The sequence below is a fragment of the Lissotriton helveticus genome, chromosome 8 (assembly GCF_964261635.1).
Source record: "Lissotriton helveticus chromosome 8, aLisHel1.1, whole genome shotgun sequence".
Taxonomy (NCBI): Eukaryota; Metazoa; Chordata; class Amphibia; order Caudata; family Salamandridae; genus Lissotriton; species Lissotriton helveticus.
In genome coordinates, this window is record NC_136069.1 from 1345146783 (window position 1) to 1345168651 (window position 21869).

Consider the following 21869-nt stretch of genomic DNA (forward strand, 5'->3'; position numbering starts at 1 on the left):
ACACTCCCCTTCCCGAATGCAATGATACTTTATGGGTTGATGGTTCATGTTTCAAGTTGCCGAATGGTGATACGACCACAGCATATGCCGTAACGACGTTACACACCATTGTAGAGACTGCACGCATTTCCCACGGTTCTGCACAAGCTGCAGAGTTGATAGCGCTTACTAGAGCATGTGTGCTGGCGAAAGGAAAGCGAGTGAATGTGTACACTGACAGCCAATATGCCTTTGGTGTGGCTCACAGTTTTGGGAGATTATGGCGTGAACGTGGGTTCCTTACGTCCCATGGTGCAAAGATACAACATGGCCAGCTAGTCAATGAGCTCCTTGAGTCACTCACCTTGCCCCTACAAGTCGCCATTATAAAATGCAGTGCACACAAAAAGATTCAGGATGATGTTGGCCGGGGGAATGCATTGGCAGATAAGGTTGCGAAAGAAACTGCAAGGAACACAATTAGTCGGATGTATGTCATGGGTCCCGCTAGATGGATTGCTGATGTGGGAATGTGTGAGGACACCATTGAAAGCGTAAAATCGATACAAGCCGAGGCCACTGAGAACGAGATGAATGAATGGAGAAGAAGCACAGGTAGATTGGATGCGAATGATTGTTGGGTCGAATTATAGGAACACCAGCGATGGTTATTACCTAATGCATACGTACTTGCAGTAGTAACGATGGCTCACGGAATGGCACACATCAGTTCTAGAGGATATGTAAACTATTGGCCCCAGTATGGCAGAATAGCAATATCCCAAAATGTGCAAAGAATGTGGTCGAAAAGTGTATGGTATGTTTGAAGCACAATCCCGGTAGGGGAACCCCAACTCCAGCTGGTCATTTTGCGCCTCCAACGTACCCGTTCGAGGTTTTGCAGCTCGATTTCATCCACATGGAGAGGTGCAACAATCTGAAATACGTTCTCATTGTTGTTTGCGCCTTTTCAAGGTGGGTGGAAGCTTACCCCCTTAAGGACAACACCGCCTTATCAACTGCCAAAGCCCTTGTCAAAGAGTTCTTCCCTAGGTTCGGTATGCCTAGAATCGTCTGGAGTGATAATGGAAGTGAATTCGTAGGATGCGTGATGAAGAGAGTGTGTGAATGTTTAGGCATCCACCAAAAATTCCACTCTGCAAATCACCCCCAATCAGCTGGATTAGTAGAGTGCTACAATGGCACTCTAAAACTCAAACTAGCCAAGATCCAAGCCAGTACAGGTCTTAAATGGCCTGACGCCCTGCCTCTAGCACTCTTGTCAACCAGGACGACTGTCCACTCCAGGTTAGGACTTAGCCCCCACGAGATTGTGTTTGGCCGCCCAGCCAACGTCTGGGGCGTGCCAAGACCCAAGAAACTAAGCGAGATAGAACACCCCGTACTGCTTGACTATTTGTGCGAATTGACAACTAAATTGCGTGTTTTACACCAACAGGTTCACAGTTCTTCTCCACCAGCCTCTGACGATCCAGGTCACCTCATCGAACCCGGTTCGTGGGTTTTGTTGCGGAATTTTCAGCGCACCAACAACGGACAACCGAGGTGGACCGGACCGCACCTAGTACTACTTTCAACCAGATCTGCTGTGCGAGTGGAAGGCAAGAAGAACTGGGTACATGGGACCCACTGCAAACGGGTCCCTCTACCCCTTCCATACGACCGGTGGGTCAACAAAGGACTTGCCGACTCTGAGACAGAATCCGTACCTCGCTTCATCCCTTTCAGCGATGCCCGTTTGAAAGAAACTAGTACCGAAAAGGAGAGCGATCATATTTTGCAAGGACTTGTGTCACCATCTATGCAATTGGACACTACTGAACCTGAAACGCTGTTTGAAGATCACACCGTACCTGGGAAACGACGATACAACCTGCGGTCTAGACAAAAGAACTAATAAAAGTTTGATCTAATGTCATTTCCTTTTTCCCCTTTGAACTATTTTTTGGATTTTCAGCTCTCTCGTCCCCAGGGAACTAGCTCATTTTTGATTTTTCGAACCGCCATCCGGTTCTGCTGCTAGGGTCGCGGTTGAAGTCTGGGGAGTGCAACTGGGAAGTTCTAGGTCCACGGTTCTGATTGGTCCACGGGAGTTACCCCGGACTGAGCAGAGCGCGCTCCCTGGGAGAATCAATCAACCACCGCGGGCAGCAACTAGAGGATGGAGTTTCCAAGGGTAGAGAGACCTGTCAGGCTCACGAACTTCAGAAAACAGTTACGCACGATACTGTCCAGAAGAAGATTCCTGATACTATGTGTTTTAATGTTATGTAGCATACTTGTGTTTTTTACTAGTTATACACTATTCGTTTTTAAAGTTACCTTTTCGAATGACACCCAGCCACCACCTCCTCCCACTATTTCTCCACACTACTTTCACCCTTTACCTGAACACGAGTCTGCCCGAAGACTCGAATTTGTAAACAACTCTTTCATCCAGCTTCTACACCAACACCAGTCCATAATGAACACGTCAAACTGTTGGATATGCGGACTTATGCCACACACAACCGATAAGGGGATCCCATACTTCATTTTGCCATTCAGCTACTATGGTTCTCTGTGGGCTTTCCAAACCATGTTCTTATTCGCCCTAGAACCATACCCGACCCGTTCTGCTGCGAGCGATTCCAGTAACAAGGCACTAATCGCAGGGATAAGGAACATGAGTAGGGATATCGACACATATCTGACAATGCCCAAAGATGAACTGAGTCCCTACACCCGTTGGAATGTGACTAAACATGGGGTTTACCTGGTCAAGAGCCAGGCAGCACAGAAATCCCGCCCAGTTTGGATAGTGCCCCACCGAGGTCACTTATGCTTACAGGGTATTGGTAGGAACCCCACAGCACAGTTAGGAAAGAGCATTTGCACGGAAACATATGTATTTGCTTCCCGAACTTCCCCTATACTCTTGGCAGCCAAAGGCACGTATTTCGTTTGCCACGACCAAGCCTACACGTGGTTGCCCCCTGATTTCTCAGGTATATGTTTTATTTCATTTCTGCTGCCTCCTACCTACACGGCCCGAGCAGATTACCATCGGACAAGGACAGCTAGAGGTGTCGTGAGTAAAGACGACACCGCGGGTCAGGAATTCGCTGACTTCGCAAAGGGTTTTCTGCCATTTTGGGGGCCCATGGCGAACAGCAGAAATATTCGACAGTTAGCGAGGATAGTTGAATCCGCCGTGACTACGACGGCCGGAGCACTTGGCAATTTGACAACAAAGCTTCAGTCGGATCGACTTATGACCCTTCAGAACCGAATTGTCTTAGACATCATACTCGCCGATCGTGGTGGTGTGTGTAGAGTCATCCAATCCAGTTGTTGCATTTTCATCCCTGATAACGCACCAACAGTATACCAGGCCATCTCCGAATTACACGAAATATCTGGTTCCCTTCACGTTGAGAAAGGGGATTGGTCCCTGCTGGGGTGGTTCTGGGAGCTGATCACTGCCTGGGGATGGAAAACCTTGATCTTCATTGGGATGATCTTGGCACTTCTGTTCATGTTTTGCTTGTGTATACAGTGTGCTCCTGCACTATGTGGCCTCTGTGCTACCTCGTGTGTACGGAAGCCTGTGTCGCAGGACGAGCTGAGTAACAGAATGATGCTACAGCAACATCTCCACGAATTTCTTCATACCAATTTGGACTCAGATTAGCATGAGTTATTGCCTTATATGAGGGCAAAATGAGGGTCTGTGGTTCTCAAAATCCGGACCCCGTTGTTCTCCCGATATCGAGGTCCAATACCCGTGTCACGAAACCTCAACGTACCGAGACGATTTTTGTGTCTACGAACCGATAATGATTAGGACATCATTCCTATGTATTTGCGTTACAATCGAGGGTTGCCAACACCCCTAAATCACAGTTTCCGTCCCATCCCTTAAACTCCATTTTGTGAACGGCATCCATCTTGCATCTTGCCCTCGTGATAAGTCAATTAAAGGTCGAGCTTGATCCAAATAGACACGTCCACCTTTCGTGACTTTCCCCTGACCTGGCCCAACTGACTCCACTGTCTTCGGCCAAACCTGTTTAGGCAGCTCCTCGCCCAGTGGCCGAATGCGATAGCATCTACGCATAACATTCCACGAACCATTCACTACATACAGACCATGCTTTCTGCAAACATGCACCTGTCCACGTTCCTTGTTTATGGCCAGGTTTATGACTGGGTTACACCTTTCTTTATTGAGGTTTCATCGATATCTGATGGGAGTTCCAGGCCTAACTGGGTAATCTATCAACGAACTGGACATCTAAAATATGGGCTTGCTTACATGACTTCGCTCTTTGTATTATTGTAGAAATATGTATATTGCCATACCATAAACTCAAGAATTCTTGCTTAAAGCCATATATCTTGTATATAAGGAGAAGGCTGGTTCTGTAAAAACGAACAGTCTCCCAAAACCTACTCTCCGTGTGGTGTACTTCTGGGACACGTGTTACTTGGTAGCTACCAATAAAACTTGATCTTTGACTGCGATAGAAGACTCATTGTTTCTGTGGTCCGGAACAAGGGAGAACTCAGAGGTCTTCGGGTGTTATCCCCTGACATCAGCGGGTTCCTAAAAACCCGTTACCTCATCTGTAATTTTTATTTGATTGCTCAATAAAAGTCTTTAACCAAAAAACAAAAAAAAAAAAATAAATTAAAGTGCAAAGTCGTACCTAATTTCCTTACTGTTGGCTGTAGCGCGTCGGGGCCTGCCGGCACAATGTGCACAGCAGAGTGGAAGATTGGTGGGCCAATACAGCCCAGTTCAAATGTACGGCCAATTTCTAGTGTACAGGCGAGTTAAGAAGTTAAAGTGTAATGTCGTAACTAATTTACTTACTGCTGTTGGCTGGTTAATGCAGACAAAAGTAATGCTGTGAATAATTGTATATATCCAAGAAGGATACTTTTCTCTGGTAATGGTCAGTGGTGAATTACTTGGATTGATGTGAATAAAAAGGCTACGCTGTGGACAACAACAACAAAAAAAAAAAGTGGTGGCCTTTGTAGTTTTAAATGCAAAAACAACAGCTGATGGACAGAATGCAGAACAATGTAATACATTCACCCCAGTACAGAGATCTGGGCCTAAATCCATTGTTTTTTTGCTCACCAAGCCACCCCAGTTCAGACATGGCCATATGCAAATCAGCCTTGACCCTGTGCCTCATGGGAACAGTCCAGCCAGAACTGCCAAGCCATGTCTTCCCTGGACCGGAATCAAGCATCCTAGGACCGGTTTCTGGCTATCAGCCGTCATCAGCCAGGATAGCTTGACTCCAGTGGCGTGGAGAGCACAGGACTCACCTCTGAGCATACCCATCCCACTTGGGGTGACAAATGCAAAAACAACAGTTGATGGACAGAATGCAGAACAATGTCATACATTCACCCCAGTACAGAGATCTGGGCCTAAATCCATCGTTTTTTTGCTCACCAAGCCACCCCAGTTCAGACATGGCAATATGCAAATCAGCCTTGACCCTGTGCCTCATGGGAACAGTCCAGCCCGAACTGCCAAGCCATGTCTTCCCTGGACCATAATCAAGCATCCTAGGACCGGTTCTGGCTATCAACCGTCATCAGCCAGGATAGCTCGACTCCAGTGGCGTGGAGAGCAGGGGACTCACGTCTGAGCATACCCGTCCCACTCGGGGTGACAAAGGCAACAACAACAGTTGATGGACAGAATGCAGAACAATGTCATACATTCACCCCAGTACAGAGATCTGGGCCTAAATCCATCGTTTTTTTGCTCACCAAGGCACCCCAGTTCAGACATGGCCATATGCAAATCAGCCTTGACCCTGTGCCTCATCGGAACAGTCCAGCCCGAACTGCCAAGCCATGTCTTCCCTGGAAAAGAATCAAGCATCCTAGGACCGGTTTCTGGCTATCAGCCGTCATCAGCCAGTCACCGCAGACCAGCCTTCCACCACCCTTGCCCGGAACCCACCCGCAGACCCGACCGACCCCAACGCCGCCGCTCACAACCTCAGACAGTGGATCAATGACTGCGCCAACACCCTCGCCCCACTCAAGAAGCCCTCCAACACCCACACCAGCAATAAAGTCAGCTGGTTCACCGAAGACCTCCAGGCCTCCAAACGAACCTGCAGAAAACCCCCAAAAAACTGTATCCGCGAACAAACACCGGAAAGCTACACAGCCCACAAGAACTCCACCCGCAGACACCACCACCTCAGAAGATCCGCCAAAAGAACCTCCTTCAAAAACCACCTAGACAACAACGCACACAACAGCAAAGAGCTCTTCAGCATCGTGAAGGAACTCTCCAACCCCAGCTCCAACACCAACGACATCCCACTTTCACAAGACCTGTGCGACTCGCTGGCCACCTTCTTCCATCGTAAGATTGCAGACATCCACGACAGCTTCGGCACCGTGACCACCCAGACAACCACCGAGACCCCCGCTCCCATGACCACCACCCACACCAACCGGCTATTCTCCTGGACCAACATCAACGATGACAACACCTTCAAGATCATGAACATCGTCCACTCCGGATCCCCAACAGACCCTTGGCCACACCACATCTTCAACAAAGCCAGCAGCACCATCGCACCCCATCTACGGAAAACCATCAACATCCCCTTCAAGACAGCGACCTTCCCGGAGAGTTGGAAGCACACAGAGATCAACGCCTTACTCAAGAAACCCAAGGCGGACCCCAAGGACCTCAAGAACTTCCGGCCCATCACCCGGCTCCCGTTCCCGGCGAATGTCATCGAAAAGGCCGTCAACAAACAACTGACCTGCTTCCTCAAGGAGAACAGCATCCTGGAGCCATCCCAGTCCGGGTTCCTCAGCAACCACAGCACCGAAACTGCCCTCATCGCCGCCACCGACGACATCAGGACCATGCTAGACAACGGAGAAACTGCCGCCCTCATCCTCCTGGACATGTCAGCCGCCTTTGACATGGTCTACCACCGCACACTACGAACACACCTCTATGATGCCCGAATCCAAAAGAAGGCCCTAGACTGGACATCCTCCTTCCTCTCTGGCAGAACACAGAGCGTTCGCCTCCCCCGCTTCCGCTCCAAAGCCAGTGAGATCTGCGGCGCCCCCCAAGGCTCATCCCTCAGCCCAACACTGTTTAACGTCTACATGGCACCGCTCACCCACGTCGCAAGAAGGCACAACCTCAACATCATCTCCTATGCCAATGACACCCAGCTGATCCTCTCCCTCACCAAGGACCCCCACACTTCCAAAACCAACCTCCACGAAGGAATGAAGTCCGTTGCCGACTGGATGAGGAACAGCCAACTGAAGCTGAACTCGGACAAGATGGAGGTCCTCCTCCTCTGACCCACCCCCTCGGCCTGGGACGACTCCTGGAGGCCGACTGCACTAGGAACACCCCAACACCCACCGACCACGCACGCAACCTAGGGGTCATCCTCGACTCTACCCTCTCCATGACGAAGCAGGTCAACGCCGTCTCCTCCTCCTGCTTCAACACCCTCCACATGCTCCGCAGGATCTTCAAGTGGATCCCCCCTGAAACAAGAAGGACCGTCACCCAGGCCCTTGTCAGCAGTAGACTGGACTACGGGAACGCCCTCTATGCAGGAGCCTTGGCCAAACTCCTGAGATGGCTCCAACACATCCAAAACGCCCCGCACGCCTGATCCTCGACATCCCTTGCCGCAGCCACATCACATCCCACATGAGAGATCTGCACTGGCTCCCTGTCAACAAAAGGATAACCTTCAAACTCCTCACCCACTCACACAAGGCACCCACAACACCGGACCAGCATACCTCAACAGTCAACTCCGCCTCTACACCCCTACCCGCCAGCTACGCTCCGCAGACCGCGCCCTCACCATGGTTCCCCGCATCTGAAGAGTGACCCCCGGCGGCAGATCATTCTTCCACCTCGCCGCCAAGACATGGAACACCCTCCCGATCCGCCTACAGCAGACCCAAGACCTTCTGACCTTCTCAAGACCTGGCTCTTCAAACAGTAGCAGCCCCCCATCCCCCCCCAGCGACTTGAGACCTTCATGGGTATGTAGTGCACTGTACAAATACTTTAATTGAGTGATTGATTGATATTGACTAACCTTCTTCTCTTTCAGGTTCCTTGCTGTCTTATCCAGTCGCTTACCTGGTTATGTTTCCTTTGTCTGTTGAGGCGTTCGTGGGACAGTCTTTACCCCTGCTGTCGTCAACTCGTCCCCCAATTTCCTCCTCATCAGGTATGTATCTACCGTCATCATTGTTGACATGTACTGTCTCTCTTTTTTGATCTTCTTGTCTATTTCCATCCCTTTTCTTGTCTTTGATCTCTCTTTTCTTCTATTTCTTTCTGTTTTTCTGTTTCGATGTCTTATTGTTTATATTATTATTTGTCTTAATAGACAATTAGTGTTTACATTCCTATCTGTTGTTCAGAGATATTTATTGGAATATTAATATAAAGAGGCAGCAAATTTTGTCTCACATGGCCAAATATTCTCCTGACCACATTCTCGTCCAAGAAACTCACCTTTCTGAAGTTGAGGCTTTGAAACTTATACAAGGTTGGGTGGGTTCTGTTTTTGTCTCGCCTTCCTTTAATAAGAAAAATTATGTTATTCTTCTTTGTCATAAGAACTTGGGAGGTCATTACGATGACGGTTGGACTTTTGTCCGACCACCAATGTTGCGGGGCTTGGGACTGGCTGCTTGTAAGGCGGCAGTGCCGCACATAAGATTACGATACGACCGCCACCGTGGAAGTCGCATCACATATCTCTAACATTGCGCGAAAGCTGCCGTCTGCAGCACCCGCCGCAATGTTAAAAATGCACTGTTTGCATTTCCCTGCACTATGTGGACCTGGTGCAGGGTAATGTAGGGGGTGTTGACCCACTTTCCTCAAACACAAGAGGGGCCCGCAGAGGGCCCCCGAATGCAATCCCCGCCAGCCTGTGAATGGCGGTTGAACCGCCATCCACAGCTGGTGGAGAGAAAGCATCCTAATATGGCGGATGGTGCCTGCTAGGCACTGCCACCGTTCTAGGTATGCTATCTGGGTCAGCCAGGCAATTGGAACAAATGCCTGTGGCGGACCCGTGGCAGACACACTTCCCATCCGCCAGCAAATCGCCCGCCATCCTAATTTGGCGAGCGGAGAATGGCCACAAGTTTGCAGTGAATCTACCACCGGCAGACTGCCGGTGGTGGATTCACATCTATTGTAATCAGGCCCTTAAAACTGATAACTATTTCTCATGAATTTGATTCTGAAGGCAGATGGCTTTTTGCTAAGTTAATTTGTTAATGATACCCCCTTAACTATTTGTAATTTTTATGGTCCTACCCAGGTTGATAATTCCTTTTGGCTTAACATTTCCCAAAAATGTGTGCAACATGCTGATGACTTTTTTATTTTGGGTGGTGATTGTAATCAAGTACTGGACAATTGTATTAATCGTCAATCCTCTGTTAAATATATTACCCAAAAAATGCACAAACAATTTCATTCCTTTATGTCTCAATGTCTTTTGGTGGACGCATGGAGACTCTGCAATCCTTCTAGTAAAGAATTGTCTTTTTTACTCCCCACCGTATGGTTCCATATCCACATAGATTATATCTTTGTCTCTAAATTGCTCTCCCAAAATCTTATCGGCTCTTCTATTGAAGCAATTGTAATTTCTGATCATGTACCTGCCATAACCGATTTTGATTTAATCCCGGTGCTTTCAAAGTCCAATAAAATGGAGGTTCAATAATTCCCTTCTACTCAACCCTACTTTCTGTTCTTTTTTGGGCTTTTTCTGGAGATGTTTTTGAAATGTATCCAGATCCTACAACTCTCCACAAATACTTTGGGATACTTTAAAGCTTCTGCTTGATGTTATATTATTAATTTTGTATCTTGAAACAGAAATCTCTTGTTAAACAACATGAATCCCTTTTACTTGACATTAAACCCTTAGAACATCAATATTACTCTTCATCTACTCCACCTAAGTTGCAAGCGCTTATCCGTGCAAAACTACAGTTTAATAGGATATCCACAGAGAAAGCCTCTTCAATTTTACTCCGTAGCAGTGCTCGTTATTACGGTGGCCGTAATAAAATGGGTAAGCTTTTGGCTAATTATTTGAAGATCTGTTAGCAAAGTCACATGATTCATTACAAAATAATATGGGGGTTCCTGTCTTTAAAGGTTCTGAGATTCTTGCAGAATTTGTTAAGCATTATCAGTCTCTTTACATGCCTGAATCTCCACCCCTGCCTTCTCAGATAGAGGCCTTTTTACAAAATTCCAGGAATTCCCTTAGCGAACATAGAGACTTCTCATCCTTAGAATCTGACCTTTCTTTATCAGAGATCCTTTGTGCACTTCAATCTCTTAAAAAGAAGAAATCCCTGGTCCGGATGGCTTCAGGCTCACATTTTCTCCTCACTTCTCCAATCTTCTTCTTCCAAGACTGTTACAACTCTTTAAATGTTCCCAGTGTCTGGTTTCACAAGGGGCTCCTTCCAAGAGGCTACTATTTGTCTTATCCATAAGGTTGGTAAAGATCCGGCTCTTTGTAAAAACGACAGGTTTATTTCATTAGTCAATGTGGATTATAAAATCTTCACCAAATTACTAGCTTTACGCCTTGAAACCTTCCTTCCTTCAATGATTGGTATGGAAGAGTCAGGATTTATTAAAGGTAGATTTACCTCTGACAATTCTATATTATTTTTTAATGTTTTTAATAAGGCATCTTCTCTTTCATGTCCCCTAGCAGCAATCTCTACTGATGCTGAGAAAGCATTTGATCGCTTTGACTGGTCTTTCTTTCTCAAATCCCTAGCCTGTCATGAGTTAGTTCCCATTTTATTTTGTTTGTTTCTTTACTTTATCAATACCCCATGGCTTTAGTTTTAGTCAATGGGAAGATCTCTAGTTACTGTCCGTTAAGTTGTGGTGTTCGTCAGGGTTGTCCTTAAGCTCCTCTTTTATTTATCCTTGCTTTGGAACCTTTCCTGTCCTGTATCAGAATTAACGCTGAAATGTACGGGTTTTAATATGGAGCCAATCATTTAAAAATTTCAGTTTATGCTGACGACATACTTCTTTTCATTTCTGCTCCTGAGCAGTCTGTTCCGGCTGTTCTTCAAAAAATTGCTTTGTTTTCCTCAGTTTCAGGATACAGAACTAATTCTAACCAAACTTAAATCCTGCCTCTTAGTAAGTTACTTTTAGTCATTCTTTCAGTGCCACTAGGTTCCACTGGAATACCTCCAAAATTAAATATTTGGGCATTGGGTTCGCCCCTTGCATTAAGGATTCAGTTTTGGCTAATGTCCAGATAAAGTCGACAATCTTCTTGTCTCCTGGAATCCCATCTTTCTTTCCTGGTTGAGTCATATGGACACCATCAAAATGATAATTTCACCCATAATTATATGTACTCTTTCAATGATCCCTGTTAATACTTCTGCTACTTTTAAAAATAAATTAGACTATAAACTTTCTAAATTTCTTTGGAGAAATAAAAGAGCCAGAATTTCTCTAGCTTCTCTTAGGAAGGCCAAACAGGACGGTGGAGTCAATATCCCTGATTTTCCCTGATTTTCGGTTATACCATAAGTCTTTCAGTCTTCGAGAAGCCTCGAGATGGCTTTCTTTGTCGCGAACCTCGTGTACCCCGTCATGGCTGGATATTGAATGCTCTTTTCTAGCTCCATTTCGTCCCTGTGAAGTTATATCTTTTGCTGCAGAGCCATTCATCCTTTCTTCTCTTTTTAAAAAGCCCAATCCTAAAACTGATTTATCAATCACAGTCTGTAACTCCTGATTCTTTCCGACAGTCTCCTCTCTGGTATAACAGTTTTATTACTGGTAATAACAAACAACTATTTTGGAAAGCTTGGAGGCAAAGAGGTAATGTTTGGGTCAAAGATTTATTTTCCAATAATGAATCTCTCTCCTTTTCACAATCTCAACACTTATTCAAGTCCCCATTCTTTCTCATCAAAATCCCCTCTCTGTTCAGTTCTTACTTCTGTTCCTAATCATTTACCCATATATAGACTTCTTTGCTCCTTATCGTACTTAGATCCTAAACTAAGTTGGAGGTGCAGTGGGAATGGGATTTGGGAGGTACCTGGACTCTTCCATTTTGGAATAAGATTTGGGTGAAGTTTTAAAAAAAACTCCAGCACAGCGTCTAATTCTCAATCTTTGTTCTGTCCTTGTCATAGACTCATCTTACCCCATCCTTACTAGCTAGATTCTCCATGGGCTCCTATCCTAAATGTTGGTCCTGCGACCATCAATGTGATGACCTTATGCATATGCTGCTTCACTGCCCACCTACAGCCTCTTTCTGGGAAAAAGTTTGGTCTCAGTTATCTTTAATGTTTAATTTAAGTTGCACTTTAACTCCCCTGATACTCTTAATGGGTAGTTTTTCTGAAGCTAGTACACATAGTAACTTACGGTTGTTAGATCGCATGATAGCTCCTGCCTTTCAGCAACTCTTTATCAATTTGAAAGGCTCATTAAATATTTCCTATAAAGCCTGGTGGAAAAATGTTTCTTATTACCATAGATTAGATACTGCCTTTTCCTCTTTGTACTGTCCGTCTGCTACCAGAGTTTTATATTGGTTACCTTTGACTTCCTTTTTAGATGATGTAGCTCATAAGTCCCCTATTTGTACTTTATCTGAAAATTTCAAAACACCATGATTTTTCTATTTCTGTGCCATAGGTATTAATTTTGTTATTCCTTGTTTGGTTTGTTACGTTACATTATATCACTATTTTATCTCAAGTAATGCTCTATATTGCTCTTAACTTGGTCTTCCTTTATGAATTCCCCCTCCTTCCCTTCCCTCTTTTTTCCCATCATATTTCAAAATTGTTAAACAGCTTCAATTCTTTCATGATATTTGTTGTTGTTGATTTCATTACTACAGTCTATACAAGTTCCTGTAAATTGTTTCAGTCATGTTAATATTTCTCACAATAAAGCTGCTTTACCTTCAAATAAATCTCTTGGAAGGGGAAACAAAGCAACATATCAAAATAAGATTTAATATTTTGTTCTTGCTACAAGGTGCACATAAGACTGAAGTGCTAGAAGGGTAATTATTGGACATGGAAAGAATAATGTTACATGCAGGTACTCAGACAGTGTCACAAATAATTGCTTTAAATCTATACACCATCTGTTATTACACAGACCTTTTACAATTGGCTTGATGGCAACACTTTATGAAAACTGCCTGTTCATGCTGATTCTCAAAGGTAGCGAGGATGGCATGATACATGTACTTAGATTCATTGACATACTCTTCTGATCTTGTGCCCTTGTAATATTTGATATATAAATATTTAAATGGATGTTGACACAATTGGGATTTTCTATGTGACCTGTGTGCCGTGTGCAAACTTGGAAAATGAATAGTTTTTTTCGGGTAAATAATTTTCCCAGTTTGAATGACTTACCTCCTCGTTTTGGTAGGCAGTTACAGCGATAAACTGAGTTTCAGGGAATGAGCAATTCATGACCATCCTGTGAAGTTCTCCTACACGAACAATGTGAATTTGTGGCTCATATTTATGAAGTGAATTGAGCATTATCTGTACAAAAGAAATATATAGAATGCTGCAGTTAGAAAGGCAGCCCGATGAAGAACCCTAACAATCTGCAAGTAACATATTAGCATTTTTAAATTTTATTGAGTTTAAGCTGCGGAAAAAGACAGCTTTACATACAATATAACAAGCATTGGTTAAGCCTATAGAAGTGTCCTTGGCAAACCTGCAAAGCATTTATGTGCAAACAAAAACAATAAACATCGAGGCCCAGATTTGTAAAGACTTTGTGTGGTGTTTATGTTACTTTTTAAAATAAACCCAACACAAAGTGTTGTGCTGGTATTTACAATCCAACAAAAATCATAATCATGATCCCCTCGCTTTTCCCTCTTCATGTGAGCTGCATTCTACAGCACACATAAAGAGAGGAAAAAGTCTTAAAGCCCAATTTTTGTAGAGAAAGGGATCCTTTCCTGCACATTAGCTAAGTTTACTACAACGTAGACATCCATGCACTATGGAGGAAGGGTGTCTACTTTGGCGCATGGCAGCTTAAAGTACGCCAGCACAAGGGAGAGAGCAGAACAGCACCACATCATAGTAGGTAGTCAGCTGAGCCAATGCCCAATGGTTTATACTGTCATGGGTAAATGCATAATATGAATCTGCAACCTACCATGAATCTTTGCTCTTGAGGGGCACCTACTGTACCTCCACAAGATGCCCCCAAACGTTACAGTGCCAATGAATTTTTAGCGTTAACCAGAACAATGCAGACTGTATCTTATTGCTGTAAACTGAGCTCTTTAACTAGTCCTCAGAGCTTACATCCTGGAATCTGTCCACTACCTCAACCTTGCTTTTGCTTTAGCTTTGCTACGTATTTTCCCCTGCTTGTAGCGCTTTTGACTTCTGCTGTACGAGACCCTTGTTGCACACTCCCGATTCAGGCCAGCATATGCAGTGCGCTCCTCTATCGCAATGTAAATTTAGTAGTTCAGTATTACAGTATCTTTATGCCTCCTTCAGTTGATCACCACACATACCATTTGATGCTCTTTGCCCTCTTTGCCCACTGTTGTAGGAGTAGTCTTGAGTGTGAATCTATCACTCTTCAGCTCTCCTCCACGTTCCTACAACCTGAAGAGATGTGTAGGGGCTTCTCCTTCCATGGGAATTTCCCACCAGAGGCTTGAGAACGGATGTATGATGTAACAATGCGATCATTTAGATCGCAGTACATTACATCGCTGTTTTTACATCGCAAGTCGTTACAACGACTTGCGCTGCAGGGCGCTGGACTTAGGAATAGTATGATTTACTATTCCAACTCCAGCCTACGTACAGTAGGGAAGGTGTTGGAATAGTAAAACATACTATTCCTTAGTCTAGAGCGTTCCTGCTGTGAAAGTTGTGGTAACGACTTGCGTTGTAAAAGCAGTGATCTAAATGTACTGCAGTGTTTTGACCGCGTTGTTAAGGTTGTTTCCCTTGAGAACACTAATGCAGACCCTCCAAGTAGGGTCGAGCACATGAGAGAAATCTGGAAGCTGGCATCTCAAAAGGGGGTGCTCTTCCTAAAGTGCACCTGGCAAGCTGCTACCACCTCTACAAAGAGGTAACCAATGTCTTAGCACTGCCTTAGGATCAGCAAGGCCAGTAGGGGATCAGCCAGGTGCAACTACGCAATGTCATCTACGCCATCTTGTCACGCCACCACCAACCCAGATACAATTCATCCAGCGGAGCATGACAGGAGCTCCTTGTCTCTCCTGAACTTGTGACTTTGTCCTGTGTGACCAAATATTAACAGTTGGCGCTTTGTGCTTTTTGGCTCTATTGGCATTAGAATCTTTAAAATTGTTTATCTCTGGTTCTACTTTTTGGATGTTTGTAGTTTTGGTCTTATTTTATTAATTAAAGATTACTTTATATTTCTAACTTGGTGTGGGACTCTTTTTGTGTCTTGTTTTTCACGTTATTATTGTTGCACAAATACGTTATGCATTGCCTTTAAGTTAAGCCTGACTGCTCTGTGCCAAGCTACCAGAGGGTTGAGCATAGATTCATTTAAAGTTTGCTTGTGCCTCACTCTGACAAACATTGTAGTTGCTGCGTGACCAGAGCTCCCACTCCATTTAACCAACTACCCCATTTCTTACAAACTTTACGTAAGTTGAGAGTAAACGGTCAACCATGCAGTTCCGTAATCCTTTTTGTTCATGCGCTCCTCGTTGCTTCAATTTACATTCCAACATTCTCATTCTAGAACCCTGACATGTCACCCAGTAACCGGAAACAATGAGAACACATCACAATATTCCCCTTTCCATATATAATAACAACAACATTTCATAAAACAAAATGCATAGCGAATTTAATATGGACAAAATGATTCCATAACTAACAAAAAGCATGCAATAAAGATTCAGACTAGACTTAGTGGCTTACTATCCTTCCACAACTCTAATCAAATTAGAAATAATATAGTAAATGTTTTCTATGAAATAACTGTTGCTGTAAACAGATTAAACCTTCATTCCAAAATGTAATCCTCAAATTTGACTGGACGTTTACTCTCCTGTTTGCTTCGATCATTGTTATCATCAGCAACACGTTATTTATTACCAGCAATAGGACAGTCCACAAAGGAGTTTTTTTCCAACAACCTTAACCACACATGCAGAATGCCACCATTGCTTAGTTTGATAGCGCATTGATTATCACTAACCTTATCTTTTAGATAAGGAGGGCTGAACCTCGGTTTCCCTTTCATGACCTTCCGCTGTAGTAATTTCACATGCACACAATCAATTAACAAAAAAACAGTAGTAGGGTTCATATCTACTTTTGCTTTTTTCATGACTTACTTCAACCTTTCCACAAGCATGGCTCACTAATTGATCTTGAGACATTCCTTTGGGTGACATCGCACTCTTGAATTTATACAAACATGCAGGTCTTAAATATTTGCATGAACTTCTACCTCTCAAAGGTTCGAAAGGAGTCATTTCTGTGACAAAGGAGTTGTGTTACAATATGAACAAAACATGGTTTGAACACCATTATTCACATTGAACACCTTTCACAAGCGCTCCTCTGACACATTCAGTAACCACGCGGGTTGGATCTTAACACCTGACCATCAGCTTGTGGGCGATATGAACTACATCTCTTGTCTTTAATCCCTGCATCCTCCATGAATTTTTACTTTTCTACAGACGTGAACTGCACACCATCATCAGACAAATGCTCTGATGGAAACCATTCTCTTGCAAAAAACACCATTAAAAATGAGATATTTGATTTGGGATTATGCTCTTGTACAAATATTATCTCTAACAAATTTTGATGGACTATCTATCATTACAATGATATACCACTGATTAGTAGGTAACAGTTCGAGAGGACCAACAAAATCGATACTTAATTTACCCCAAACTCCTTTGGGAGGTTTGACTTATCCCATGGGAAATGTGCTGTAATTGAGACTTTTATCATTCTGTGCACGTCACTCACTTATTGTTCCACTCTTCAACATCCCACTATGCATATTTGGCCACCAGTATGTTTCTCTCAATCTTTTTTTGTTAAGAGCCATGTCCAAATGACCTTGATAATTACACCCAGGTAGAGTATTCCTAATTATGTAGGGTAAAACAAGTTTGTCGCCTTAAAAAGTTCATCCATATTCTACACTTAGTTCAGTCTGTACCTTACTGTACAATTGTAATTCTATAGAAAGATTGCCTTCCCTTGTACACCCCTTGTTAAAATACTCTATAGACTTGCTTAGTACTGTATCACTTGCAAGAGTTTTCCTCCAACCCTCTTCATTTATACTGTTCACACTTTTCTCTTTAGAGGTATTCCAAAAACGTTCACTACTAAACATTCAACATCTTGTTGTTTATCATCACTTGTTCTCTTATTGTCTAAACAAAATTGCAGAAGACAGAAAAGAATATCAGCCTTCTTGTTTTTTCCTACTGAAACATATTCAAGATCAAAATGATATCCATTCGTTTGGCAGGGCATTTAATGGAGTGTACGCTAGTAAAATTTAAAATGGGAACCAGTGATTTGTGGTCAGTATGTAAGAGAAATCTGGTTCCCCAAACATAAGCTTTAAAACACCCATCAGCCCAAGTATAGGCAAATATTTTCTGCTCAAGGACTAAGTAATAGTGCTTTTGAGTCTTAAGAGTATATGGAGCACATGCTACAACACATTCTGAGTCACCTTTACCTTGAGAGAGAATAGCCCCCAAACCTACACCACTGGCATCAACAGCGATACACAAAGGCTTACCAGGAAAAAATGGACTTAAAAGCGAAGCAGTGGTCAATTGTGTCTTTAGTTTCTTGGAAGCTACATCCTGTTCCCCACTCCACAAAAAAATTCACATTTTTCTTAAGTAATGAATGGAGTGGTTCTTCTTTTGTTGTAAAATTCTCAATGAATTTAGTGTAATACTCACGCATCCCAAAATACACCTGAAGTTCCTTATGTGCTTTTGGAACTGGCACTTCTATGGTTTTCAATAAACCAGAGTGTGGAGCAATACCTTTCCCTGAAACCACATTTACCAGATACTACACTTCTTGAGTCTCAAGCACTCATTTGTCTTTCCTTAACCTTAATCCCTTAACTCCGTGTGAGTTAAGCACTTCACCCAATCTCTTTCTGTGTTCAATTTTGCCAAATACAAGTACATCATCCTGAAATGCTAACACTCTAGGAATACTCTTCAATACATCACTGATGACTAGTTGAAGGACTGTAGCAGCTGAAGCAAGTTCAAAAGGCATTCTGCAGTACTAGAATACTGAATGCATATCTAGCGTAGAGAAAATAATAATGTAACGATTATCTCATCAATTTTAGGTAATGAATGACCAGCGATCCAGATTGCCTTATTGAGGCTTATAAGATCAATGCACATTCTCAACTCATTGTTTCCCGGCATGCTGCCACAATAGGCAACAACCACAACAAAGATTGTGTAGGTTCAATGACCTCTTCAGAACATGGTCTTCTTCAACCCTTCCTTCACAGTCATGGATACACATATACATTTATGTTTCGCTGGTATGATCCCATTATTTAGTCTGATGACACATTAAAAACGTGAAGTTTTTTAAGTTTCCCTTCAAAACCGTCAGAGTTCCTTCCTAAAATACTCTGTAGGTCAATTAATTTTTCCATTATCACCTGCACACAATCACCCCCCAAAGTATGTCGAGCACAACCAGGTTTAAGCTTTATACCCAAACATCCTTGATGATGCCAACCAAGAATGTCGGGACCAGAATGAGATACATAATTCCGTCAAACATCTTTACTTCAGTTTAATACAAAACCATAAAACCACATAATATAAAATTACAAATTCATCAAGAAGACAAGTTCATCAAAAACCATTTCAGATGAAACAATATATACAGACACATAAATACATTCTCATTATAGCAATGAATCCCTGCAAAATTGCAACAGTAACTTTTTAAATATGTTAAAATCAATAAAATATTTAAAAAATCCAACACCAACTTCTTCTTAATAGCACCTCTTTAAAATGAGGTGACAGCATAACAGAGAGTAACATTTGCAGATATAGTCAAGCTGGTCTAGCGTGGGTAAAAATTATATCCTTTAACACTGGTATGACGAACTTGGATCGTGAAGCAACATAAATCCTGCAAAACAAGATAAAGTGCAAAGTGCCTTGAGCAGAGAATGAATCACTTGCACAAGGGCCCAAGTTTTTGACCAGGTTCTAACCCCGAGGGACAGTGAGAAGACAATGAACAAGATTCAACCTAAAGTTAAAAGTTAGCGATGGTTCAAACTGTATGCCAAAACAAATAAGGTTCTATACAACTGGTAGTTTTCAGTAAAACAGGGGTTCAGACAGATGTTTTGATTAAATCCATTGATTCTCTCTTGTAATTGAAGTGCATGAGAAAGTTCATTATGGTCAGTTTCACCTCTGATTTGTGATAATATTGGGTTTATCATAAAGATCTGGACAACAGAGCATAAAAAGAAGATTTAATATTATTCAACCACCGAATTCTATAGGGCCATCAAGATTAAGGGAGTCCCTGAGCACGGCTTGATTGAGCTTTAATTCACAGTTGATCCAGACCCAAGTCATCTGACCAAGGTGGGCAAAGGTATCAGAAATATATCCTATACCTAATTCAACATGAACTATGCATGCAGGGATACACTGGTGCATGGACAACAAACGCCTGGCAAAGTTGTTCTAAAATATTGTAAAGAGGAAGGGTCAACGGTACCCCAAACATCACTGCCAAAGGAAACAGTTGAAACGCCTTTAGCCTGATAGATTATAACTATGGCAACTAGTGACAGTAGGATACTTATATTCAATTTCTTAAAAATCTTAAAAAGGTGGGAAGAACTACCTGAATACATGAATATCAAACAATTGTGCTAGTTTAAAATTACAATAAACTTGTATAAATAATAAAATAATGTTGGGACTGTTTCTATTCCAGCATGCAATGTTTAGCCCTGCAAGGAAAGCAGACTTCTAACTGAGTTGGGTTAAGCTGTACACAAGCATGCCTAGTTTCCCAGGGTATAATAAAGTGCTAGTGCCTATGGACGTATGAACTGCAGAATTTAAATTAAGTGAACAAGGCAATTCTGCAAAGTCGGGTACAGTTCATCTATCGCTCTTTTCTAATTCACATGCCAATTGGACAGTTGACCCTCCTAGGCATTTTATAACGGCTGCTCTGCAAGTTCTTATTTGTTCTCTCCTCAGTGTTGGCCATAAGTGGGTTTTCCGAATGTTAAGTAGCACCGGACATATACATAACAGGTGGAGTAGTGAATCATCTCCATGATCGCAAAGGCGGCATTCCTCTGTCGGCCATGTCCTTTTCCATTTTGGAGTAAGGTCTTTGGATGTCAACAGAATCAGATTCAATTTATTCTGTTTTGAGAAATATTTCAACAGGTACTATTGAAGTTTCAGAAATTTGTAAGATGGCATCACTGCCCACGCGTGTGTTTTGAGGGCCAAGGAGGATTTATCTATTAATAGGAATTGTTGCTTGACGGCTTTATTGGCTGTTAGTTTGAACTCAGAATAGGCCGATATTGTGAGCCAAGCATTCTCAAGCTTTAATGCTGACTAGGATTGTTTTAAAACTGGATATACTGACTTGCTAAACCTGGATTGCTTTTTGACCTCTTGCCAAAAATAGGGGGCTAAAGAGTTTTCCTCTGCTGCCCTCATTCTACATTAACATTTGACCCGGACTCCTTGTTTTGTTGGTATCTTTTTTTTTTGTCCGAATTCCAGTCTTATCGAGGCTTGATTAACGTGACGTGGAATTGAGAATAGTATCTTAAAAAGGCTATTTTGTGCTGTGGTTAAAATTGTTGAGTCCTTAGTATTCAACAGTTCTGATCCATCGTTTATTGCCCAATCTTGAGGCAAAATAAAAAATAGCTGCAACAGACCTACTAAAGAGATGTTTTTTAGAAACCAAAAGCAAAGACTCTTAGTCACCAACCGCACCTCCAAATGGAAAAACATCCAAAGCCTGCTGGCGTCATGTCCATGTATGTATTAACACTTTGATTTAGTTGATATAGGGCCAACAACAATTATTTAATAGTTTTTGAAATTGGAAGAGAGGTCCGGGAATCCATAAGGTTCCTAAGTCCAATTAAACTACGGGCTAACAAAACGGCATTGTCCACATAAAGTAATGCTGGAATGGGTGTATCCTCTATCGGTGGGAGATTTTTTGCAGCCTTAAGAGGGTGGCTTCAAGATGGTTAATATATATTGTGAATAAAAAAGGGATTAAAACACAACATTGTCTAATCTCCCACTTAATTGGCCAACAAAACTGTACTTTACAGGAAGAGTCATATCCTTATGCAGGTCCCTTAATAATTTACAATATCAGGATCCACACCCATAGAAGACATTAAATTCCACAATTTGTAGACCCTATGAATATAAGATTCATAAAATCCATATGTAGACTGCCATGTTAGGCCACCACATATTTATTGATAAAGAGGTGTAATTTCAGACATTGATCCAATGTGCTACTACCGGCCCTGAATCTGTATTGCAGATCAGATATAACATGGCTATACTCTGCCCAATCTAAAAGCCTTTATAAGACCAACCGGCCTATTAGTTTAACTGTAGAATCAATTTAACACATGGGCCTATAACAACAGGGGTCATTTTTGTCGCTTTTTAAAGAAACTGGAG

General features: G+C 42.8%; 1 protein-coding gene across 1 annotated transcript in view; it reads right to left on the reverse strand.

The window, feature by feature from the left end:
* TBX19 (T-box transcription factor 19) overlaps positions 1-21869 on the reverse strand; it is a 214169-nt gene that overhangs the window by 136220 nt on the left and 56080 nt on the right. The window contains exon 3 of the mRNA XM_078656193.1: positions 13501-13635. Coding sequence (XP_078512319.1) covers positions 13501-13635 — 135 coding nt within the window. The remainder of the gene's footprint in view (positions 1-13500; positions 13636-21869) is intronic.